The 27,202-nt window shown below is 39.3% G+C and overlaps 2 protein-coding genes across 4 annotated transcripts in view; both read right to left on the minus strand.

Annotated features, from left to right (window-relative positions):
* Positions 1-10,277, minus strand: part of LOC136265875 (uncharacterized) — an 83,836-nt gene extending 73,559 nt beyond the window's left edge. The window contains exon 1 of the mRNA XM_066060817.1: positions 10,060-10,277. Within this exon, the coding sequence (XP_065916889.1) occupies positions 10,060-10,209 (150 nt within the window). The 5' untranslated portion in view covers positions 10,210-10,277. The remainder of the gene's footprint in view (positions 1-10,059) is intronic.
* The window catches only part of LOC136265857 (uncharacterized), a 425,715-nt gene that overhangs the window by 268,799 nt on the left and 129,714 nt on the right, over positions 1-27,202 (minus strand). The window lies entirely within an intron of this gene.

A 27,202-nucleotide genomic window follows, 5' to 3' on the forward strand; every position in this document is an offset into this window, starting at 1 on the left:
TTGCATCTGCAACTATTGCCTCCAACATATCCACCATTATTGGCTCCTTCTTCACAACAGGCTTTATCAATTTGCATTGAAGCCCTCCTAGTGTAGCTCTTAGTACTAGGGGGTGGGATGAGGGAGTAATCAAACCCACACATGAGTGCACCCATGACAGTGCATTGCAAGCCTCCTTCACAGCAGACTTAGATTTGGTCTCCTCTCCCAGGTATTGAAGATACAAAACAAACTCATGCAGTCTAGCTGAGATCGGTGAGAGTTTGTAAGAAGCCGCCCATCTCTTCCACCTCCTGAAGGCACCAAGGTACCTCTTAACCGTGTTGTCTGCCCTGCTATGGAGGATGGTGTTAGGTAGCCTACTGGCCAGGTCCTTCAAATCGGGATGTGTCAGCTCGTCTAGTAGCTTCCAGCTTCCTTGCTTAAAGACATATGCAACAGTATAGCAGTAAACAATGAGGGAATTTAAAAATAATTAATTAATATCTCTTATGTAGCTATGAGGCTTGCATCACTAGCTGAACATACTTAGGTTAGGACATACAACATAGCACATATTGGGCTCCAGCTGTGACTGACAATCATAATAGACCCCTACAGGTCATACACACCAGCCTCTTTACTGTGGTCAAGGATAATACCTAACAGACTAATTCCTATGCCAAATGGGAAAGTCATACGTACCTAGTACCAATTATGGATTGTGGTTTCCTTTCACTGTGACCATCAAGCGGTGGGAGGTAAGGAGGGTCTACACCTTTGGGTCATACTCCAGCTTCTTGCTGTCAACCTTAAAGTTACTGGTGTACTTATGGGTTATACATACCAGCTTCTTGCTGTGACCCCAGTTAAATAGGGAACCTGCTTCCATCTTACACACAGGACATAACTAGTAGCCTCTTGCTGTGGCCAGGATAAGTAGGATTAGGTGATCATACATACCAGCTTCAGCTGTGATCAAAAATCATTCCACATAGGACTTAACAACCATATAATTTACTATATCAAGTTAGACAATATCTGACATAGCAAGCCTCCTCAGGGCATGTTGATCATATATACCAGCCTCACGCTGTGACCATTTACTTTTACTATGTACCCATTCTGTGTTTTCTAGTCACTTTTGTGGAACTCTAACCTAAGGGCTAATACTGGTGTATTTGGAAGACCTTTAAATAGGCTAGTACCTACACAGCCTGTTAGGCAGCTCCACCACAAACTCTGCTGAGTCCACCCCATTTGGGAAGATTAAAGACCAGAATGGGGATGACAACCACTGAGGAACTAACAAAGTACCCTTCGCACCACAGCTTTGGGCAAGTGTCATCGATATCTGACACATGCATAGTTTATTGCAAGCTTTTATGTACTTTGTTTTGTCTGTTACAGCACGTTGAAGGACATAATCCAATCAGCTGTATTCCATTGTAAACCACAGAATAATCAGTTGGTAGAGCGCTTTTCTTACATGCAATTGTTACAGTTAAGTCACAGGAATAAATCCTGCCAATGACAGATATATATTTTTTAGCATACATTTTGCTCTTTTGGTGCATACAGTACTTCCTTTTTTTGTTTATACAGTAGTAAGTTCACAGCATCCAGGTGCTTCACAGCATATGAGACTCTTGGGAAAGTATATAGCACATTAATGTGGTAGGTATAGGGCAGGCATATTTGTTTGTCTGTGTGTTTGTCCCATGCATTAAATAAGAGTAAATCATTTTGTAATTTCAGTTCTTCTTGATGTTAACTACTAGGCTACTGTACATTATAAAAATAATAACCAGATAGCATGTGTTTGTGTTATAATTTTTGCTTTAGCTTATAGTTCTGCTGTATAGATATTCGTGCATACTCATATCTCATTTCACTGTTGCAAGTCATAAGGCTCATGTATTGTGATGACATGATACAGTACGTTACAGGACATGAATGGTGCTGATGGATTTCCAATGCATTGATTTACATTACTGTGGTTAATGTGGGATCTAACATTGTCCTGCTTGTAGGGCAGTATAAGACAAATTTTCTCCTCTCTCCAACTTTTCAGAGATACACAGGCTGTAGGACTAGGCATACTACAGACCTTCAGCACTTGTGCTATAAAAGCCTTAATAACAAATACTGTAGACAGATGTAAACAGCATTGTGTGGCAAGCCTGAGCAGTTATAGAGATAATATGAATGGATTGCCATGTGCAGTGTTGTATACACTGTATTTCAGTGCTTTTTACTATTCCTACAGACAAATAATTTTGAAATTGATGATAATAATCAAGATTATTATGCACAGTGTTATCTATAGACATGAAAGAATTCTGAAATTGTTGATAATTTTAATCAAGGTCATCTATGTGCATGCCTAGCTTCAGTAAACATTTGCAGCTGCCCTACTGTGACACTGTTGAAGACCAAGCACTATCTGTGGGAGTGCATATAGCTTCTATTCTGACATCTCTCTCAGTCTTTGCTGGTTTCCATGGCCAGGTGTTTCCTTCTACGGATTCACATAGTCTCTAATCTGACCTCCCAGTGCCGATCCATTCCTTGCTCAAACCGAAAACGAGCATGTCTAGCTAGCTCTGTCTCTTCATTTTCTCAACCTCTCTTCTCTTTGTTCAGGTGTTTTAGACAGGTGATGAGCTCTTTCTCTCTGTTGTATTCTGTGTAGCTGATGCTTTCATCGACTCGTCATGTCTTCAGTTAACCATTCATTTGTATCTACTGTACTAGTACATGTACTGTTTGCACACTTGAAAGGCATGTCCATTGTATTAGATCATTTACAGCTGTTACAGTTACGGATGCACACGTACACGAAGCCACAACGTACTTACCATCTATGCAGAGTTCGCTCAGGCTCGTCCCAATAAATGAACAAATTGGTACATATAGATACCGGGCGTAGCTGGAATTTACAGAGAAAAAGCATTATCTGCATAAAGCATCAAGCAGTGTGACTTTATTGGTGTGCACAACACCTGAACCTGCTCATTCATTACTATTGTATATATGACCAATCCAGGCATAAATGGAAACCCATTTGCCATTGGGAAATTGGTTGACTGAATGAAGGTGTCGTGTACTGTTTGTTAAATTTTAATGTTTTAAGAATAGAAGTTATGATGTACAGGTAACACTATAAGCTTGATAAGCTGATGACTTGAAAATCGATGAAGAGCCGCAAAGTTGATGCAGCATTTCCCAAAAACTAGTGCTAATGAAGTCATCACCTGCCATGCTTGCCATCCACCAGGTCAAAATTTTAAAACTTTAGGAATCCCAGGGCAGACTATGAAAGTGGGGTTCTATACTTTATGGGGCTTGTTTAATATAGCTACTGTAGCTATGGGGGTAATTAGCTACACAACCCAACAGCAAGCTGGCCAGAACTCTTAAATTACCTGAATTCACCCCTCTACCTTTACTAAGTTGCACCTATGTGTTATACTAGAGGTTCACTTATGCCTAATCAGTTTGCTGTGGTGGTAGCAAGGAGTATGTCAGTTATCTCAACACATTGTCTAATATTCCCACATAATTTTATACTCACGTTTGTCACTATGCAACATTCTAAATGATGAGCAACATGGCTTCCATCATGCCCACTCCTCTGAACCACAATTCCTTTTGACCATTAATGGCCTGGCAGTTAATTTAACTAACTGAGGACAAACAGATGTCATAATGTTAGATTTTTCTTAAGCCTTTTATAAGGTTTCCCACGAACTGCAAGTTACAGAACTATGGTATCCGGGGCAACACACTAGAATGGCTGAAGCAGTTTCTTACAGACAGATCTCAATGAGTAGTAATAAATGGTGAACATGGTGATCCAGCCAGAGCGACATCTGGAGTCCCCCAAGGCACCATCCTTGCCCCTTTATTATTCCTACATTATAGATGTCTTACTGTACACCTCCATCGAATAAGACTTATTACACAACAAGTCTTTCGTGACGTAATCCACACTAAGTACTTTGGTGTGGTTCTTGACTCAAAACTTTCCTGGTCACAACACATCACAGATCTCTAACAAAACTAACAGAGTCAAAGGTTTTTACAGCAAAATCTTCAAAAACTGTCCTCCATCAATTAAAGCAAACTGTTACAAATCATTAGTTAAACCTATTTTAGAGTATATGATTGCGTTGTGTGGGCACCACATACAAATAAAGACATATCTCTTATCAAATCAGTCCAAAGACGTGCTGCAAGGTTTGTTTTTAACAACTATTCCACCACTTCAAGTGTTACTGAAATTTTACAAAGACTAAAATAGAAGCCACTGGTACATTATCAGAGCCAGCTAAAAGCCATCACCATGTTCAACAATCCTATCGATATACCTGCCAGCATCCATCTAATGCTGCTTTCATCTGATCATTATACCGGAGGTCACCAAATGAGGTTTCAGCAACCAATGATAAGAATCACCTCCTATCTGTACTCATCCTTTCCTCCTCAATAAAAATTTGGAACTCATTAAGTGATGATATTGCATTATTCACAACACAGGAAGTCTGGAACAGTACAGTTTAAACAGAAACTAGCTGGGCTAGACTTGAGTGTTTAATCATTTATTGTAATTTATCAAATTGTTTATCTGTGCTTTTATACTCTTATTAGAGGTTTTGCACAGCAAATTAAAAAAACGATAATAATAATGCTGTTGATATTTAGCCAGACATTGCTGTTTTTAATAAAAACTCAGAAAAAATCGTGACACCAAAAGGTATAAGAAATGAAGGAAAAAGTGTGATGTGACCAAGGCTCGAACCCACACATCCAGGTTTGCAGTGCTCACGCTCTACCGGTGCTTGCTGGCTACTCCTCTTGTTTTTGTACAACAGTATTTAAATGTTACAAATATAAAATAAGGTAAGCGCGGGTAATTCCAGACAGCGACTAATTCCAGACACTTATATCGTTCTCAACAATGGTGGAATCCCTAGGCCTATAATTTGGTATGCTAATGCAGTGTCCTATGGCCTATCTACAAACCAAAATTGAAGCGAATCCGTTTTTCCATTGCGAAGTTTGACACGGATTTATAGCGTGATCATGGGTATTTTTGTTCAAACACTTTGAAAATGTTAATCTAACCAGGCAGCCCAAGCTCATATTTTCAATTTTCAAACATTTATAAGAAGATCATACCCTCGGGTAATTGCATAGCAAAAAGAATCCATGCAGTACAGGCTAAGTGGCAGTCGATTTTTCAGCAGCTGTTCTATTGAAATACAAAGAAAATATTCGCGAATTACATGAACTTTTTAAAATACGCACTGCCGCTTCCTACCAAAGGGTATGAACTTTCTACTTAATTTATAAGCTCCAGATGAGTGGTACTTAGTCTCTATACTTTTAAAGAGGATTGGTAACCTGTAGAAGGTGCTACTTCTTTGTTATTCGAAATGTCCGGAATTAGCCGCATGTTGTATTTTTACATGCTGTTAAATTTCTGCTCATAACTCCTCAGCAGTTGATTGTATCAAAATGAAATTTGTACTGCAGATGCACCATAAAATAGGCTTTAAAATGATTTCTAGAGTTTGTGCTAACTCGTTGTGAGTACAGTTTTAGAGTGATTTTATCAAAGAGGCCCGGAATTACCATCATTTACCTTACTATACAAGTATAAGAAAAAATTAGGAATTTTAAATTAGAGTAGGGACAGTGTATAGTGCTGCAATAAAAAGTACTGAAACAAGCTGGATCGGAGTAGTACATAATGTCCAAATACTGTAAAACAATAAGAAGTGAATATCCCTACTGTGCTATACTCAATGCACAGTAGGGATATTCACTTCTTATTGTTTTACAGTATTTGGACATTATGTACTACTCCGATCCAGCTTGTTTCAGTACTTTTTATTGCAGCACTATACACTGTCCCTACTCTAATTTAAAACTCCTAATTTTTTCTTATACTTGTTTGTGAAGCTTTTTTGCAAGCTTGTGACCACTAAATAGTGTGCTTTTCACAAAACTAGTCACAATATTTTAAGAGTTAATCACAGCACGATTATACTAGATTATGACTCACACTATAACAACTGATCAATGGGCGTGGCTCTACATAAGCCGGCAGACAGTAATTTATGTAAGTGGGTGTGGATTTTGCATACCTACACACTGATGAATTGGCGTGGCTACCATATGTCTAGACAGTAATCGTGGCTACCATATGTCTACAGACAGTAATTTACGTTAGTGGGCATGGCTCATGAAAGAAGTAGAGCTACGCTATGACGTGTAGTAACACGTCCACATTTAATTTAGCATGTGGAGTCAGAACCAAATAATCTGTAAAGCAGGACCTGGATGACCCGACTTGGTTTAACATTGTTACTAAATAAACTATATTTATTGACTTACACATTGCTATATAGTTCGCCGTGAGTTGCTCTCTCTGATCAATATCAACAGCGAGTCACATACGCGTGTATTTTTGGTGCATGTGTATTCGAATAGTTTGATGCAATATACACTGGTATGGAAGCCATACTGTAGTCTATTAACACTCAGCGGTAGAACCTTGACTGATGGCCATGATAAAAGGTAAGACAATAGCGCAAGCATTGTATGTTTATCAATATACCAAAGGTTTTTTCTTAAGCGAACTAGAAATGTTTCTGCAAAAGAATTAGGGCTGTAGCTGTAGCGAGTTTTCCGCTACGCTTGACTGAAGGCATCAGGCAGGCAGGCAGGCAGGCAGGCAGGCAGGCAGGCAGGCAGGCAGGCAGGCAGGCAGGCAGGCAGGCAGGCAGGCAGGCAGGCAGGCAGGCAGGCAGGCAGGCAGGCAGGCAGGCAGGCAGGCAGGCAGGCAGGCAGGCAGGCAGGCAGGCAGGCAGGCAGGCAGGCAGGCAGGCAGGCAGGCAGGCAGGCAGGCAGGCAGGCAGGCAGGCAGGCAGGCAGGCAGGCAGGCAGGCAGGCAGGCAGGCAGGCAGGCAGGCAGGCAGGCAGGCAGGCAGGCAGGCAGGCAGGCAGGCAGGCAGGCAGGCAGGCAGGCAGGCAGGCAGGCAGGCAGGCAGGCAGGCAGGCAGGCAGGCAGGCAGGCAGGCAGGCAGGCAGGCAGGCAGGCAGGCAGGCAGGCAGGCAGGCAGGCAGGCAGGCAGGCAGGCAGGCAGGCAGGCAGGCAGGCAGGCAGGCAGGCAGGCAGGCAGGCAGGCAGGCAGGCAGGCAGGCAGGCAGGCAGGCAGGCAGGCAGGCAGGCAGGCAGGCAGGCAGGCAGGCAGGCAGGCAGGCAGGCAGGCAGGCAGGCAGGCAGGCAGGCAGGCAGGCAGGCAGGCAGGCAGGCAGGCAGGCAGGCAGGCAGGCAGGCAGGCAGGCAGGCAGGCAGGCAGGCAGGCAGGCAGGCAGGCAGGCAGGCAGGCAGGCAGGCAGGCAGGCAGGCAGGCAGGCAGGCAGGCAGGCAGGCAGGCAGGCAGGCAGGCAGGCAGGCAGGCAGGCAGGCAGGCAGGCAGGCAGGCAGGCAGGCAGGCAGGCAGGCAGGCAGGCAGGCAGGCAGGCAGGCAGGCAGGCAGGCAGGCAGGCAGGCAGGCAGGCAGGCAGGCAGGCAGGCAGGCAGGCAGGCAGGCAGGCAGGCAGGCAGGCAGGCAGGCAGGCAGGCAGGCAGGCAGGCAGGCAGGCAGGCAGGCAGGCAGGCAGGCAGGCAGGCAGGCAGGCAGGCAGGCAGGCAGGCAGGCAGGCAGGCAGGCAGGCAGGCAGGCAGGCAGGCAGGCAGGCAGGCAGGCAGGCAGGCAGGCAGGCAGGCAGGCAGGCAGGCAGGCAGGCAGGCAGGCAGGCAGGCAGGCAGGCAGGCAGGCAGGCAGGCAGGCAGGCAGGCAGGCAGGCAGGCAGGCAGGCAGGCAGGCAGGCAGGCAGGCAGGCAGGCAGGCAGGCAGGCAGGCAGGCAGGCAGGCAGGCAGGCAGGCAGGCAGGCAGGCAGGCAGGCAGGCAGGCAGGCAGGCAGGCAGGCAGGCAGGCAGGCAGGCAGGCAGGCAGGCAGGCAGGCAGGCAGGCAGGCAGGCAGGCAGGCAGGCAGGCAGGCAGGCAGGCAGGCAGGCAGGCAGGCAGGCAGGCAGGCAGGCAGGCAGGCAGGCAGGCAGGCAGGCAGGCAGGCAGGCAGGCAGGCAGGCAGGCAGGCAGGCAGGCAGGCAGGCAGGCAGGCAGGCAGGCAGGCAGGCAGGCAGTAGAAAATTCCGTTTAATATATATATTTTTTAAATTCTGTAGCAACTTGACAGAAATGCTTCGGGTCGACCTGAAGACACTTTTGGGCTTGGTTTTACCCAACCAATACTGTCATGTCATTGTGAGGAAAATTCGTGGCAGGTTTTTGGGTTATATAATATCACGGATCGCCCCCACACCTTCGATGTCCCTACTATACAGTACTATCGTACTGTATGATAGTCTAACCCACGCCAGTGAAGAAGAAACCAAAGCTGAACCCGACCCTAAGGCTAACCTGACGTTAGCCTGTTAAACATAATGATGACTTTCACTGTCTGTATGAAGGTAAGTTTTTGGGTGAGTTCGGAGTTGGCCCGGCTTCCCCTGGACACTCGCTACACTCGCTCCAGCCCTAGCTCACCTCGAACTCACCCAAAAACGTACCTTCATACAACTAGTGTGTTTGGTATTTGAGTTATAGGTGACACTTCCTAACGTTTATACAACAAACGACCGGCTAAATATTTGCGCCGTGACCGGTGATCGGCTAAATAAGGTAAGTGCAGGTAATTCCGGACAGCGGCTAATTCCGGACACTTAGATTGTTCTCAACAATAGTAGAATCCCTGGGCCTATAATTTGGTGTGCTAATGCAGTGTCCTATGGCCTATCTAAGGCCCCTATTTGGTGATTATTAGTTTCTCATCCAGCCTTTCTAATTATTATGATGCGGGCGGGAGGGTATTACCATTATGCCATTATTTTATAATATTAACATACTGATGTACAGACCTTGTCCAAATTGTCTTTCTTTCTTACTACAAACGTTTCCTTCACCAGCTGATTCTACTTTTCGTAATCGCCAACTGTTTTTCGACAGTCAACTAAAAGCCTGCTTTGATGAAGTCGATAGAACACGATTGCAACTGGTACTGCAGCAATTTGCTAAGGAAAACAACAGTTCTCCTGGCGATATATAGCGCATTGTAGCGTTCATGAACAAAAAAATTATATCAGTTTGGTATCACATGTTCTTCTGAGCATGCACAGAGTAAATAATGGCTTACCATGCGGTAGCTTAAGAAGGATGCGGGCGCTGGATGAGAAACTAATAATCACCAAATAGGGGCCTAAAAACCAAAATCGAAGCGAAACCGTCATTCCACCTTGAAGTTTGACACGTATTTGTAGCGAAATCACGGGTAGTCTTGTTCAAAAACTTTGAAAATGTTTATCTAACCAGGCAGCCAAAGCTCATATTTTCAATTTTCAAAGATTTTTATGAAGATCATACTCTCGGCTAATTGCATATTAAAACTCATAAGAATCCATGCCGCACAGGCGGAGTGGCAGTCGATTTTTCAGCAGCTGCTCGGTTGAAATACAAAGAAAATATTCGCGAATTACATAAACTTTTAAAAATACGCATTGCTGCTTTCTCCCAAAGGGTATGAACTTTCTACTTGATTTATAAGCTGCAGATGAGTGGTACTTTAGCCTCCATACTTCAAAGAGGTTTGGTATAACCTGTGGAAGGCGCTACTGACTTGTTATTCGAAGTGTCCGGAATTAGCCGCATGCTGCATTTTTACACGCTGTTAAATTTCGGCTCATAACTCCTCGGCAGTTGATTGTATCGAAACGAAATTTGTACCGCAGATGCACCATAAGATAGGCTTTAAAACGATCCCTAGAGTTTGTCTTAATTCGTTGTGAGTGCAGTGTTAGAGCGACTATACTAAAGATTGTCCGGAATTACTCTCATTTACCTTATAATTTGTAATAATAATAAGGTGCCGGATCGAGCGATCGAGCGTCATGATTGTTGAGATGATCTAGTACTATAGTTTACAAGTGCTCTGACACGCATCATTACGACACATTGTACATACAGTACCTCATCGTGTACACACTGTGGCATCTTATCAATTCTCCGTTCTTTAGGTCCCTCACTCGAGCTTTTGTGATGAAGTCGCTGACGATCCCCGCTTACCCACTCACTAGTTAAAACCAGCGAAAGCAAGCAAAGGGAGAGAGTAGGCCACATAGCTTCAGCTAAGTTACACCGTACTCGCAGCAGATCAGCGTTTCAGATCCAGCAACTGAAAATGCACATGAATACTAAACCGAACTGATAAGAATACAGTGTGGGCTCGCGTGCCAGACGGTTTGTGTGGTATGTGTGGGTGGGAAGGGGTGATGTAATCCCGTTGGATCAGGACAGTGTTTATTCTAGGGCCGTTAGGGCTCAGACACACACGGACACACCGTACTATTACTGTAGCTATTTCACAAGTTTTGAACGATTTCAGTTTTCCAGTTTCAGTTTTCAATTTCCACTGTTTCCAATGTCCTGAGTCTCCTGACACACCCTTTAATTGTGAGTGGCCACTACACCATATGCTTGTTTTTTAAAATGGCACACAAAACTTATCAAAAACGTTCTCAGATTCAATCTCAGAGTGCCTCAATAAGTAAAGTTTCCCAAGGTTAAATATTGCGAACACGTTCAACCTTAAAATTCTCTCAGATTCAGTATCAGATCATCAGTTTTTTTTAATCTCCTAGGGTACATTAATTATACTATCCTTGAAAACTGGGCACATAAGTGAAACATGTGTTTCAGTGAATTCTTATGAATTACTAATAATGAAGACATTGTCAAGTTTCAATATTCCATTCAAAATTCACAGATTAGAGAAGTACAGCAAGCCAAATAATTAGGCGTGATGCTAAACAACGACAAGCTTACATGGTCCGACCACATCCAAATTATAACTAAAAAGGCAAGTTCATCATATTATAGTTTTATACGATGGAACTTTAATACTTGCCCAACCAACATCAAGAACTCACTCTATTTAAATCTTGTAAGACCTATTCTATATAGAGTATGCATGCAGTATTTGGTCACCACATTGCAAAAATGATATTCAACTCATTGAAGCTGTCAAGAGAAGAGCAGCTAGGTTTGCTGTTAACTGTATCAGAGTGTTACTAGCATCCTACAACAGCTAGACTGACCAACTTTACATGAAAGAAGAGACCATATGAAATTGATAATGATGTATAAAATCATCCATGGACTTATTTATATCCAGCATAATTTACCACTAACTTACCAAGGGCGGCCCCAGGAATTTTGGTGACTGGTTTTCAAACTTTTGCTATATACGCAAATTTAAATCTAGGGGGTATGGGAGCAAGATTTTCCAGAAAATTGTGTAATTTGAAATTGAATCTGGTAGCAATATTGACAGTTTAATAGAATTATGTTAGATATAATGAAGGCTGCTTAATTGTGCTTGCTTCTGGTACAGTATCAGGTGCAGACTAAAGAGTTAAGGGACAGAGAAAATTTGACATTTGAAGCATACAACAGACATGCATGTTGTTCTGGGGGTCTTGGGACATGCCCCCAAGAAAATTTTCAGATTTTAACACTCTGGTATAAGATTTTGGACTATTTTTTACTGTGTTGACACAGGTAAATAAAGTAGCTAGCTAGCTATTTAACAGTTCTTAAGAGAAATACAAAATGTGGCTGTTCTATTAGAGTGGTTGACTGCTCTATTAGAGTATTTCGATCTGAACTTGTAAAAATATAATTTTGATTACCTGAATACACTTGACCAGTTTCTGGAAACCTCAGAAACCCCCCTAGATCCGCTCCTGCTTACTCCAACTTAAACAACATCTCCTGAGGCTATCCTCATAGATTCATTTAGCCAGCTACCAGGGTTGGCTCATATAAACATTCATTTTTCCATCAACTATTTGTATGTGGAACAGGTTACCAAGTATAACGATGATGTCAGAAAACCTTGTCTCAATTCAAGAACAGTTTAAGTAATCTCTATAAATAATTTGTACTTTTACACTCAACTTTGAATTCTGTACAATAATCATTAAACTAACAAATATTCCCATACATAAAGCAATGGCTATTCAACATCTGAGAATTATTATTATTATTATTATTATTTACCTATACTGTACAACTTCAGAAATGAAGAAAAATGTACAGACAAATCACAAAAAAAAAAATAATTCAATACAATAAGTAAATTATAATTTAATTATAGATTTAAATACTTCAAGTGAATTAGAGTCTTTAGCTAGGTTAGGTAAATCATTCCAAAGTGAAATTGTTGCTGGAAAAAATGAGGACTGATATGAGGTCTTTGATGCTTGCAATGATAGGAGGTTAAAAGGATGATAATTTCTTGTACTGGAATATGTTGCAAAGTTAGTATACAAATCAAATGGGATATCAATTTCATTGTGGATAATTTTGTACATCATGGATAATCTTAATTTTAATCGTCTGCTTTCAAGTGATTCCCAGTCCAGCTGGTCCATAAGGTTAGTTACGCTAACAGTAGGGTCACGTGTGTATGTATTGGTCACAAACCGGGCTGCTCTTCGTTGTATCTGCTCTAACCGGGATATTAAGGTAGACTGCCAGGGTGCCCACACTGTTGCAGCATATTCGAGTTGGGAACGAATAAATACGGTGTATGCTAATTTCTTAGCATGGATTGAGGCACATGAGATATTACGTTTGAGAAATCCCAATGTTTTGTTGGCTTTAGCTGTTATGTAGTTGACATGCATGTTCCATTTTAGGTCTGATTGGATGATGACACCTAAGTACTTGCAACTGTCAACTTGGGACAAGGGAGAGTTATCCATGTAATAGGTTCTTGAGATAGTATAAAGCTTACTTAGGGTTACACTCATGCTGTGACATTTATCTACGTTGAGTTTCATTTGCCATATCGAGGCCCATTCCATAAAGGAGTTAATGTCGCTTTGGAGTAAAATAGCATCTTCTGTACATTTAATTTGTCTGTATAATATGCAGTCATCAGCAAATAGTCTTATTGTGGAGTGTTTGATGACTTCTGGTAGATCATTTATGTATATTGAAAACAGTATGGGACCTAGGACTGTGCCTTGTGGAACTCCGGAAGTAACTGGAATTGGAGAAGAAATTGAGCCATCTATGATTACTTGTTGATGACGATTTGTTAGAAAAGATTTAATCCACTGATAAATATTGTTGTCTATGCCATACCATTTCAACTTATAAAGTAAACGCTGATGAGGAACCTTGTCGAAGGCTTTGGCAAAGTCTGTATAAATAATGTCGGACTGAATACCATTGTTGTGGTTCAACATCAGATCATGTACAAATGCAATTAATTGTGATTCACAAGATCTATTTCTTCTGAAACCATGTTGCGAGTCAGAGAGAATATTGTTAGACTGTAGATGGTGCATTATTTGTGACGCTAAAATATGTTCAAAGATTTTGCTACTGATAGAAGTTAATGACACTGGTCTGTAATTGGGGGCAGAGCTCTTATCCCCCTTCTTGTGTACTGGGACAATATTAGCAATTTTCCAATCTTGCGGGACTAGGCCTGAATCCAGAGAGTGCTGAAAAATGATTTGGAATATAGGGGCAAGTTCGCTGTGTGCCTCTTTGAGGACCCTTGCACTGATGTGATTAGGACCAGAGGCTTTGTGAACATCTAGGGGCAAGTTCGCTGTGTGCCTCTTTGAGGACCCTTGCACTGATGTGATCAGGACCAGAGGCTTTGTGAACATCTAGGCCAACTATTATTATTATTATTATTATTTATTACAGGTAATTTATAAGGCTAAACAGCCTGTTACACCTGATCAACAGGTAAAAAAAGTACAAGTAGACTAATTACATACATTTATACATAGTGTTAGATGAATATTGGTCAATCAATTTCTTAAAATCATCAACTGATGCTGCACATGCTACTTCTTGGGGTAAATTATTCCATGGTTCAACAACTCTTCTTGTAAAAAAATATTTCCTGGCATCTGTTCTTGAAAAATATTTAAATAGCTTAAATGTATGACCTCTGGTATGGGTAATGGGTGAAAAAGTAAAAAAATCAGAATGGTCTATATCATACTTATCATGTAGCATATTGTAGACAGCAATCATGTCACCTCTATAACGTCTATAATGTAATGATGGCAAGTTAAGTACTTTCAATCGTTCCTCGTAGTCAAGATTTCTTATAGATTTGATCATTCTAGTTGCTTTCCGTTGGATTTTTTCTAAATTTTGGATGTCTGTTTTATAGTAAGGTCCCCAAACCAAGTTACCATATTCTAAAATAGGACGTACTATTGATTTGTATAAACATGTAAATGAATCTACAGAAATATCCGAAAAGGTCTGTTTAATAAGGCCAAGAAGTCTATTAGCCTTATTAACCACTGCCGAACACTGACTATGAAACTTGAGATTACAATCAATCAACACCCCCAAATCCTTTTCCTCATTTACCTTAACAATGTCCATCCCATCCATCTTATAATAATATCTTGGATTAAACTGACCTATATGTAGTATTTTACATTTAGAAATGTTGAAAGGCAACTGCCACATTACTGACCATTCAATGCAAGCATTAATATCATCTTGCAGGGAGGATATTGGGTTAGCACGACTAATGCTGGAATATATTTTTGTGTCATCTGCAAATAAAAGAACTTTATTCCTTAATAATGATGGCAGATCATTGATGAAAATTGCAAAGAAGAGAGGACCCAAGACTGATCCTTGAGGTATTCCACTAATTACATCACTCCAACCAGACATTGAACCATTCACAATCCAAGTTTACCTTGCTTCTTAGTTGTTTTCTAAATAGTATGCTTAACTCGTCCTTAAATTCAGTTTTAGTTCCAGTTTATATCCAGTTTACTGGCATGCACAGCCAGCCAGATTTTAAATTAATCTCAGAAAGCCTGATTCCACGCCTAAACAAAGTTTCTTGTTTTACCATAAACTGAAATACTCTAATATTCATTTTCTATTTCTTGGAAGGCATTTTCACCCATGCAGATCTTTTAATTTTGCTAGTGCTTTGTGGTATCATACAATGATGGTCATGTATGATACAATATCTCAGTGATTTCACACAACTTGTTTATTCAACAGATTGAACTATGCAGTGCACTACTAAATTAAATAGAATAATCATGTAAATGGTTGTCCTAGATACATCATTACTTCATCACTACTACACTCATGCATCAAGCTCTATAGCTACCAACCATAGGATCTGGCTTCACCCAATCTCCTTAAATGACTAACCAGTTTGGCAACTATGTTTCAACTGTTTTACATAGCTGTGAACTTAGACAACTATACATATATAATATGTACAGACTTTCTTCTTACTGAGTTAGCCTTCTACAAGCATTTCAATATACATTACATACTCAGCTGCACAACACCTACACTACAGTAGCTACACAATACCCATTGACGACAGTTGTTTATGAGAAATATAAGTAGCCTCCTTGTGTCAATATAGCTATGTATTAGACTCCCTAAAACACATCCTAGTTAGCTAATTTGTCACTAAATATATAGCTACACATAATAAGTAGCTACAGTAGCTAGTTAGCGTGGGAAAACTCTAGGCTGATGAACTGCATAGCTACGTGTATAATACAACAAGTATAAGAAAAATTAGGAATTTTAAATTAGATCTAGAGTAGGGACAGTGTATAGTGCTGCAATAAAAAGTACTGAAACAAGCTGGATTGGAGTAGTACATAATGTCCAAACACTATAAAACAATAAGAAGTGAATATCTCTACTGTGAAACAATAAGAAGTGAACATCCCTACTGTGCTACACTCAATGCACAGTAGGGATATTCACTTCTTATTGTTTCACAGTATTTGAACATTATGTACTACAATATTCCGATCCAGCTTGTTTCAGCACTTTTATTGCAGAACTATACACTGTCCCTACTCTAATTTAAAATTCCTAATTTTTCTTATACTTGTTTGTGAAGTTTTTTGCAAGCTCGTGACCACTAAATAACTAGCGTGCTTTTCACAAAACTGGTCACAAAGAGTTAATCACAGCACTATTATGACTCATACAATAACAACTGATCAGTGGGCGTGGCTCTACATAAGCCTGCAGACAATAATGGACGTGGATTCGTGCATACCTACGGACTGATGAATGGGCGTGGCTACCATATGTAGGGTCCGCAAACCAAAAAATCGATATCTTCAAATTAGCTTATAAACTATAGTCATGTGTAGGGGTAGGTCTAATCAAGAAAACACTAGAGCGGCAGCAAATTTCATCCATCTCTTCTAGTGAAAATAACGCGAAATACCTTGTATTCGATCGATTTTTCACCGTCGTATTTTACATTGTTATTTTTTAGGCCAAAACTCTCTCTCAAGCTTTGAGAGGTTGTCCACTCTTACTATGGAGTATAGGTAGTTTAATATAATTAATTAATATTTGGTAGTGACGTCGCGCGCATTGCCGATCGGCGAAAAAAAAGACGTTTCGTGATCTGGAGCACAGCAGACTTGCAGGAAATACTGCAACATTTACTGCAGTGATCACCTCCAAGTCAAGTACCTGTGTGCAGAATATGGTGTGGATTGAAGTTTGCTGACCATCTGGCTGAGACCAGCGTCACCCGATTTAGACAAAAATTCCTCCGCGATCCAACTAATAATGCAGTCTCATGCACATAAGCACCTTTAAGTGTGTTGAATTATGGAAATGATTACTAATCCCAAGCACAAACTTCTAGCGAAGGCTATATTACGTACACTTTAAGCAATAACGGCGTGCTAAACGCGATTTACTGTATATTGCCAAAGCCACCCTCTCATAACTAATATCTAATTTTACGGGAAAATGTGGAATATACTTGACAACTACTCTGAGTGTAGTTAAATAATCATTTTGTGATTGTTGGTTTAAAATTTCAGTAGTGAAATCATGTATAAAAATCATTTTCTGACTGCTCTATAAGAATATCTGACTGCTCTATTGGATAGTTATAGCTACATTGCATTGGTGTAAACAGACCTATATAATTTGATACATGCAGGCATATAGCTGTATACTGCATGCTACAATAAAATTATTGTGCCTTTTTGAAAAATATCTTCTTCCTCACACTCAACAGGTGGTATAGTCTAGACATACACTAGCATCTGCATGATTATATGCAATGTACTACATTTAGAATGCGCATGCTAAGCCCACTTATGCATGCATGGGAGCAATATTAGCAATAATTATAGTAGCTATCAAAAGCATATTTGCTCCAATTGATGGTAATTCAATTAATGCAAGAAATTCGTGAAATGCAGAAATATACTTACGAATCATATTAATTTGCAACAAACAGTGGAAAGTTTAAAATGTGCTCAGCATTCACCACAAGTCATTAACACAGCTGAAACCCTTAAGATATTGAGTACTTGATTCTCTTCAGAATTGACCAAGTAATTATGCACTTACGTATACGAGGATCATCCCTAAATGAATCATGAGTGCATGGCATATCTTCAATTAATGCTCACAATATACACTCTATAGAGCCATTTGTATCACAAAGTATTGAGGATGTACATATGCAACTATACATAAATTTTAAATTAACTATACCTACTTCTAACTAGATCATCGTGTGCTGTGTAATTTATTATACTGTTATGATAGCAAACTTTGCCTACATTTAATCCATCCAGGAATGTGTATAACACATGCTGTAAAGACATGCAGTTTTGGGTATACCTGTTAAATTGCCATCTACCAAGCACCAAGAAGTATACTCTTGCTCATCTGTTTCTTCATAGTGGAATTAATTCACTGTTTCAGTAACTTGTATATATTTCTTTTATATCTTAAACTTTTCTCAAAGCTTCCAGTATATCTTAAGATCGCATTGACAGTTACAATCAAAATTTCTTCCAAACCACAAATAACTAAACTTCATTTTTAGAGATTTTGTGTTATGGAAGTAATAGCTACTATGTTTTTAATATTTTGCAATGGGTGTGATAATAGCTAGTAGACATGGTTGAGACTGAATAAGTTGGTACTTTAGTGCTAAATTATAACCACTAGGAAATATCACAGCTTTGTATGATATAGTTCTCCATGCTGATGTGAATTCAAGGAATGTAAAATTTTTCCTGGGAAGCATACCACCAAACCTTGCATGCTATTGTATTGAGTATCACATAAAAGGAGATGACCAGATAAGCTCTGATTTAACTATCAAAAAGTGCTACAGTATGTCGGATAACCTGCATGTATACGTATATATATGTATATATATATTTATTACTGCATGTGCAGTAATCAAAAGATTAAAAACGCACAGGTGTGATCATAAAAGTTACTTAAGTTATTACAAAACTCATTAGGGGTAGAGGAATTAATTACATCAGCAGGGAGTTGGTTCCATAATTTGATGGTTGATGGGAAAAGGGAAAATTTGTATGCATCAATTAAGAGTCATTGGTTGGTGATAGTAGCCACTCCTTAAACTTGAAAGTTTAGGGGTGTGTATAGCTATAATATAGATCTAGCCATTTACTCAAGACCTCTGGACTCCATCCTTGCTACAGAAAAGATCATCTTACTGTGCTCACAGTGATGTATAATCATATCAAGTCAGTGATATTATGCTGAGTGCCGTAAAACTTTTATTACAAGAGTTTTGGTTTTGCACAATAAATTAGATTTTTAATGGTCGGTAGCCTTGAGCTAGCGGACCATCAATACTGTATCCTAAAGATTTATAAATTGTACATCCCTTATTCTATACTTGTATGCATGCAGTACTGTAAAGTTATAATCAACCCGAGGAATCAACCAATCAACCTTTACTTTATTGGCTAAGCGTAAAATTTACCGTCAGTAATCTAAGTTATGGGATCTGGTACTTACCAGATTACCTTTAGTGCAATTGTATACAAACTCACTTCTATTGTTGTACAACCATGTACACCTGTAACATTGCACTATAAAGCTAATAATTGAATTAATTGAAGCCTTTGCTGTAAGTTTATACTTGTTCTGAGCGATCATTTCTATAATTCAACACACTTAAAAGTGCTTATGTGCACGAGACTGCAGTATTTGTTGGATCGCGGAGGAATTTTTACTAACTCTGGCGACGCTGGTCTCAGCCAGATGGTCAACAAACTTCAATCCACACCATGTTCTGCACACAGGTACTTGGCTTGGAGGTGATCACTGTAGTAAATGTTGCAGTATTTCCTGCAAGCCTGCTGTGCTCCAGATCACGAAACGTCTTTTTTTTCGCCGATCGGCAATGTGCGCGACGTCACTACCAAATATTAATTAATTATATTAAACTACCTATACTCCATAGTAAGAGTGGACAACCTCAAAGCTTGAGAGAGAGTTTTGGCCCAAAAGAACAACATTGCAAATTACGACGACGAAAAATCAATCGAATTAAAGGTGTTTTGCGTTATTTTCACTAGAAGAGATGGACGAAATTTGCTGCCACTCTAGTGTTTTCTTGATTAGACCTACCCCTACACATGACTATAGTTTGTAAGTTAATTTGAAGATATCGATTTTTCGGTTTGCGGACCCTACCATATGTCTACAGACAGTAATACAGATATGCAGTAATTTACGTTAGTGGGCATGGTTCACGAAAGAAGCAGAGCTACGCTATGACGCGTAGTAACACGTCCACATTTAATTTATCACGTGGGGTCAGACCCAAATAATCTGTAAAGCAGGACCTGAAATTGGCTGAATGACCCGACTCAGTTTAATATTGTTACTATATTGACTTACACATTGCTATATAGTTCGCCGTGAGTTGCTCTCTCTGATCGATGTCAACAGCGAGTCACGTACGGCGTACAGTGGCGTAGCCCAACCCGGACAAGCCAGGGCAATGGGACTATTTTGCCCCACCATCAGCTACCCAGAGCCCTGAGCAATTAAAGACGTGGGCTGGATTAAAATTAACTATTGTACAAGAATGCCGGTAGATACTTATTTTCATCAACATTTTTCTTTCCGACTATTCAATAGACAGAGATGGGATTATCAAAGGGATTTTCCCTTTGAGTAACCCGATTGTGTACAAATATCACTGTAAATTCAGAAGTGTGAAGTTCATACTGATGGTATGACTCCTGTGGTCGCTTAGTGTGGTTGTCATACTTCTGAAGTATGAGTACTGATCACACTAAGCCACCGCAGGAGTCATACCATCAGTATGAACATCACACTTCTGAATTTGCAGTGATAGGAGGCAATAAATAGAAGCGAGATCATGTGATTACAAAAATACCATGCTCCATTGTGACAATGAGTGAAGGACAAGGATTATTATTAACTCTTCCAGTATAGTGGGATGAACAGTTAACAATTGGATTGACTTGTGTAACTATTGGTGCAGTCAAAACTCGAATTGGAGAATAGAGGTGAGATATTTGAGGTATTAACACTCGGCTAACCACGTAGATACTACTAAGTGATACATCATTCAAATGGTATGGAATGCTTATTCGATCAGCAATTGTTTTCTCTTTTTTTATTTCTAGGCTGATACTGGCAAAGCAGTCATCACGTGATACAGCACCATAAGTGCCTCGTGCTTTAATTAAGGTTTCTTCCAAGTCTGGTATTAAGACGGAGATGTGCATGTATATGGAATAAGAAGGCCAATAGCTAGTATTCACCTAGAGTAAGGTTAAAGTACATTAGTCATGCATACGGCAGTGTAGGTAAAGCATATGTAGTGATGCATACACCTTTTAAAATGCTGTATTGATGTCCATATGAAGATGGGCATGTGTATGTGTGTTGCATGGTTGAAGGGCTTGCCCACCCAGTGCTCTGGCATGGCAAAAAGTCTGGCTACGCCACTGACGGTGTATGTTTTTGGTGCACGTGTATTCGAATAGTTTGATGCAATATACACTGGTATGGAAACCGTACTGTAGTCTATTAGCACTCAGCAGTAGAACCTTGACTAATGGCCATGGTAAAGAAGGATAAAAGGTAAGACAATAGTGTAAGCATTGTATGTTTATCAATATACCAAAGGTTCATATTAAAACTACTCTGTACATTTTGTCAAATCACAGCCAAAACCTCAATGGTCAATTTTTTTCCCCTTAATTCTAATGAAGTGATCATTAAAATGATGTGATATCTACTTTATAACCCTTTCACCATCTCGTCGTTCCTTGTATTTCCCTTGTCCAATACAAATACATGTGTTCGTAATATATTTGCATTAGCACCCATAATTTTTACAACACATTATACAATGAAAGAAAGCCCATGAATTGTCCTATACTATGCCACCCGTACGGGGTTATAACATTACCACAGTGTCGCTTATTCAATGGTGGTTATGGTATAATGTGCGCCCATACAAAAGCCTATTGGAGAAATTGATTATGCAGGTAGACAAATCCCAAAAGTACAGATTGTTATCCTCCACCAAATTCCGTATTATTGTATGTGGTGAAGCGTATTGATTAAGAATTCACCCGTACTGAGTGTTTAACTGGTAATTTTACAGAGGAGTACTTGCTTTTCCAGCATTTTTTTATGTACCTGATAATGCATAATTCACCAGAACAAGGCTCTTTCTGCCCTTTCCATTCATCTCAGAGCAAAATCTAATACACCACCAGACTCGCCTGAAATTAACAAATTTGATAAACCAAATGGTCTTTCCGTAAACTGACATATGCGGAAGTTATAGTGGTCTGTTTACGAGGTGGTGTTTTACCGGAAACGGGCAAAACCTTGCGGATTCCAGTAAATTTGGCATTGTTTTAATATATTTTTCTTAAGCAAACTAGAAACGTTTCTGTGAAAGATTTAGGGCTGAAGATGTAGCCAGTTTTCTGCTACACTTGATTGAAGGTTTCAGGCAGGCAGGCAGAAAATTCCATTGAATAATTTTTTTTTAAAATTCTGTATTAACTTGACAGAAACATTTCGGGTCAATCTGAAGACACTTTTGGGCTTGGTTTTACTCAACTAATACTGTCATGTTGTTGTGAGGAAAATTCGTGGCAGGTTTTTGGATTATATTCTATCACGGATCGCCCCCACACCTTCGATGTCTCTACTATACAGTACTATCATACTGCATGATACACAATCAGGTGTAACTGGCTGTCTAGCCTTATAAATTTACCTGTAGTAATAATAAAACACTTCTCGGTTTTTTTCCACTTTGGTAGTTATTATTTTGTGTACTACCATTATCTACTACTGCTGCTACTACTACTACTACGAATTTTCAGAACATTTCACATGTACGCACAAATTAGTACAGCAAGTAATATGATATATCGGACATACAGCCTAGGATAATCATATGCTCAGTCCTCGTAGGATAGATGTTGTTCCCAGTATAACGGCCATCTGCAAGGAGGCAAAAAGTCTGTCTTCGTATGCTGCTATCTTCTTCAAATACATCCTCTTATTCTTCGAGGCCATCCCTTACTACTACTACTACTACTACAGTAACTACTACTACTACTACAGTAACTACTACTACTACCACTACCACTACCACTACCACTACCACTACTACTACCACTATACTACTACTACTACTACTTTTTCATTGAACAATAATGACACACATGTACAATAGTACAGAATAATATTGGTAATACAGGCATACGCTTAAGTATAACCAAAGTTAATAGATGTTAAGATATTAACAGTCCCAAGAATAGCTGCCTTTTGGAGGTTATTAAACAATGTTTCGTTATAGTCAGGTATTCGCTTCAACTGTCTACTACTACTACTACTACTACTACTACCACTACTACTACTACAGTAACTACTACTACCACTGCCACTACCACTATCACTACCACTACTACTACTGCTACTACCATTACTACTGCTACTACCATTACTACTACTACCACTACTACTGTTGTATACTAGTGTTGTACCGATTCCTACTTTTTAGGGAAAACCGATATCCAATATGTGACCGGATTTGCGAAAAGGTACCTTTTCCACACATTTTACATACCAGCAAACAAAATGGTATAAAATGTCACTCCTTATGCTGATTAATTTGCTCATAGAATCAAACTGTAGCCAGATACTGTAGCTAGACTCATTGAAAATTTCAAGCAATTATATGCCATGATCAAAACGTTATGAAGCATCAAAGTTCAAAAAATGGGTCAAATTTTGTGTGTGAAAAAGGTACCTTTTCACAAATCCGGTCACATATATTAAGTTATACCCTGTTTTACCGATAGTTAACCAATACCCGATTGTAGGTCTCTACAAGTTATACTTCTGCATACTCCACTAAAAGTAGAGCTAGTAAAGCCAATGCTGTGAGGTTGTACACTTATCTCAACTCAAAGTTGCTAATCCGACAAGTGGGCTAGAGCCTGAATCATTACTGTTTATCTTTGTAGCTACCACAAAACATAAACAAATTACCTAAGTACATACCAGAACCTTTTACACCAGCCCTCCAGTAGTACTGCAGCTGCTGAAGCTTAATAAACTGCTGGCCACAGCCCATTAAAACCAATTTCTGATTATGATAAAACAGCTAATTATCTGCTTCTATCAATAATTACTGATCCGATTATCGGTATAACTCTACTGTATACTACTCAAAACAATATTGTTTTGAGAAACCTGAATAATATTGTCTAGATGATCTCATACTACTATAGGTATTTGAGGAAAAACATAGGAAGGCTTAATCTAACAACTGGAATGGTTTAGAGTGCCTTTTACCTACAAAATTTAATAGTGTATAAATGATGAACAACATCTTATCATCAAAATTAGATACTAAACAGTTAACATAGAAGAAAGGGTGAGTGCACTTTTGACCACAGTATATTATATAAGTCTTCACAGCAGTATTTATATATGTACATTACCAGGTAGTTGTAATAAGTGAACAACAACAATGCAACCACGTATTTTTTCTTGTGAGATTTTTTGATCAACAATATCCTGTGTCTTTCCTCGTGTGTAGTAGCATAGTATGTAACATTCATATTAGAGAATACTCCTACTACAGTGGTAGATCAAGGATTTTTGAAAGGGAGGGGGGCTAAGCTTGGACAGGGACATAGGTAACTAGCCAGACATTACAAGGTATTAAGCCTTCTCACAAGGCCTTAGTGGTAAGATTCATGTAGTATTCATGGTAAAATTAGCTATTTGGAACAATGACTACATTGCACACTAACATGTAAAGTATTCCAAATTAGGAGAATCTAGGGCATGCCCCCCAGGAATTTTTGAAACTAAAGGTGAATCTGAGAGTGAGGAAGAAATGTGTATAGCTAAATAGTAGTGGTGTTGAAAAACACAATTATTAGTATGCATGCTCCTTAGTCTAGTGACACTTTGTTTGAGCCTTAACACCAATAAAGTGTACTGAAAAGCAGAATGCAGTGAAAGATACCAGTAGCTATTAGCTAGTCCAGTGGCAATCCTACAGATTTAGCTGATTAGATCATGGCTAGGATGAGCTGATGCATTATGGTATATAGCTAGCTATATCTAACTAGGGACCCGCCGATTATGCTGGCATAATTATGAGCATAATAGGTGTCTGAAAGCATTGAGCATAATGCTAGCATAATAGGTAGAATATTTGTGTAATAGTATGAATTCTTGCTTATCAAAATAGCTATCACAGAAAGATCAATATACTCTAATAGAACAGTCAGTAACTCTAATAGAACAATCATATAACTGACTGTTCTATTAGAGTATATCGATCTTTTCTGTGATATACATTTTGACAAGTAAGTTTGTGCTTCAGCCACTTATTATTTATCCATAAATTGGAAATTATTACTAGAGCATGGAACTGAAGCATAAATAATTGGGCATAATTTGAGCATAATAGGTAAGTATTGAGCATATATTTAAGCATAATAGGTAAATTTTTGAGCAGTGCAGCATAGCATAATAGGTAAAATTATGAGCATAATCGGCGGGTCCCTATATCTAAATGCTTGGTAGCTACAAATGAAAAGAGTGTCATGCTACTCAATGCATATTGTGATATGGAAATGTAAAATTTAATGATATAAACTGAAATTCCATTATTTCCACTGAAAACTACTAAAAACATTAGCAAAGTGCATTTATGGGCTATCTAAATTTGCTGTTGTGATACTCAGCTTATTTCTAGATCTGCCAGGTTATATATAGACTAATCTACAGCTAGCTACAAATGCCAGCACCCTCGTATCAAATGGTAACTGATACAGATTTTACATTCATAGACAAAAATTGGTGAATATGCTATAGCTGCCTTAGGAGACTGTAAAATACCAAGACTACATGGCTGAGTAGTCTTGCATGGCCAGACCTCTTTTTATCCAAATGGCACATATCAATTGGAAATTATAAGCACCTACAACATTTGATATGATGTGACACCATCCAGTACACTCCCAAACAGATGCTGCTGAATGACATGTGTATTCATCTTTACATCAAAGAAAGACTAATTAGCAAAGCTAGCTCATGATACTGTGCATGTGCTGATCATGATATTCTTATTAATGTACCAGTACTTCCTTTTAGTGATTCCTCATATACGGTGGTTCCTCCATTACCTGACCATCACATTCTGTTATCTATTATTGTTCTAATAGAGTATTTTGTCTAAGGTGTGCATTGTAATTGATCAGGCTAAATGAATCAGCTTCATTCATGAACTTTCCAATCATCTAATATAAATGCACTAAAGGCCCAATGAGTTAGGATAATAGCGGGACCATCACAGCTGCACATGCATAACCTCACTTCAACGTAAATTTGGCTTACACTTTATTATAGTTTACTATATGCAGATAATAGTAATGTGGGGATATTACAACACAATTATGTGAACTGTATGTTACTTATATACTACAATAATACAAGACTATGCAAAGTACAGTACAAAATGCAGATGCAGAACAATCTACATAAATTATGCATGAGTGTCACACTGTCAAAATCTTTACTACATTACTAGTATTAAATTGTTCCATCTCCTTAATATCTGACAAAATTTCTATCTGGTATAGCATAACCTTGTTGTTGTTGTTGCTGTAGTTGTTGTTGTTGCTGCTGCTGATGCTGTCGTTGCTGCTGCTGATGCTGTTGTTGCTGAAGTGGATATTCATTAACGAAGTTAGCAGCATTTATTGGGTTGGAAAGAGGTATACATATAGCATAACCTTCTTGTTGTGGTTGCTGTAGTTGTTGTTGTTGTTGCTGTTGCTGATGCTGTTGTTGCTGAAGTGGATATTCATTCACGAAGTTAGCAGCATACATTTGGTTGGAAATAGTATACCCATGGTCAGCAACATCATATTGCTTATGAAGCCTAGAATAGGTAGAATGTGTAAGTAGCTAACTGTAGTAAACTAAAACTATGTCCGCACAAAAACAGCCAAGCTGTGAAGCTGCGTATTATTAAACTTTATTAGCATTAACATCATTGTAGTGATTTCTTAGCCGCCATGATTTCACAACTTTTTTCATCCAGGTGTTTTAAGGCTTCACAGCTTGGCTGTTTTTGTGCGGATTTCACTTCTTTTTGTACTTTGGTCCCAAAACCATTGACTTAGGAGTTTACTTTTATATACTCACACTTCAGACACAATGATGATCATTGAAGACAGACTTATAAATATGTACAGTATGTTATTACATGCTTTACTTCAGTATTTGGCAATATTGTTGTAATGGTCTAATAGAGCACACACTTTTTGAGGACTTCTAATAGAACATACATAAAATGTTCTAGACCAATCTAGTACTTCTATTGGTAGATCCATGAATTATAAACTTAATTTATAATAATTATGTAGATTTACCCCATAATTTTCGTTTATAAAGCAGAGGTGATCAGTCAAGATAGCAGTGGCTCAGTGGTTAAGGATGTGCATGTTAGGTATGGAGGTCCCTGGTTTGATCTCTAGTATGTTTTTAGACATTTTTTGTGCACCTATTTTACCTTGCAGTGACTGATGTATTAGAGTATCTTGATCCCAAGATTTTACACTTGTTTGGTTTTGTTTTATACCTTTGTAGCTGTAACTCTACTGCTCTTCAAACCACAAAAGGTCTGCTCTACAATGATTACTTCATGCATGTACAGACCGATTTTCAA

The sequence above is a fragment of the Dysidea avara genome, chromosome 1 (assembly GCF_963678975.1).
Source record: "Dysidea avara chromosome 1, odDysAvar1.4, whole genome shotgun sequence".
NCBI lineage: Eukaryota > Metazoa > Porifera > Demospongiae > Dictyoceratida > Dysideidae > Dysidea > Dysidea avara.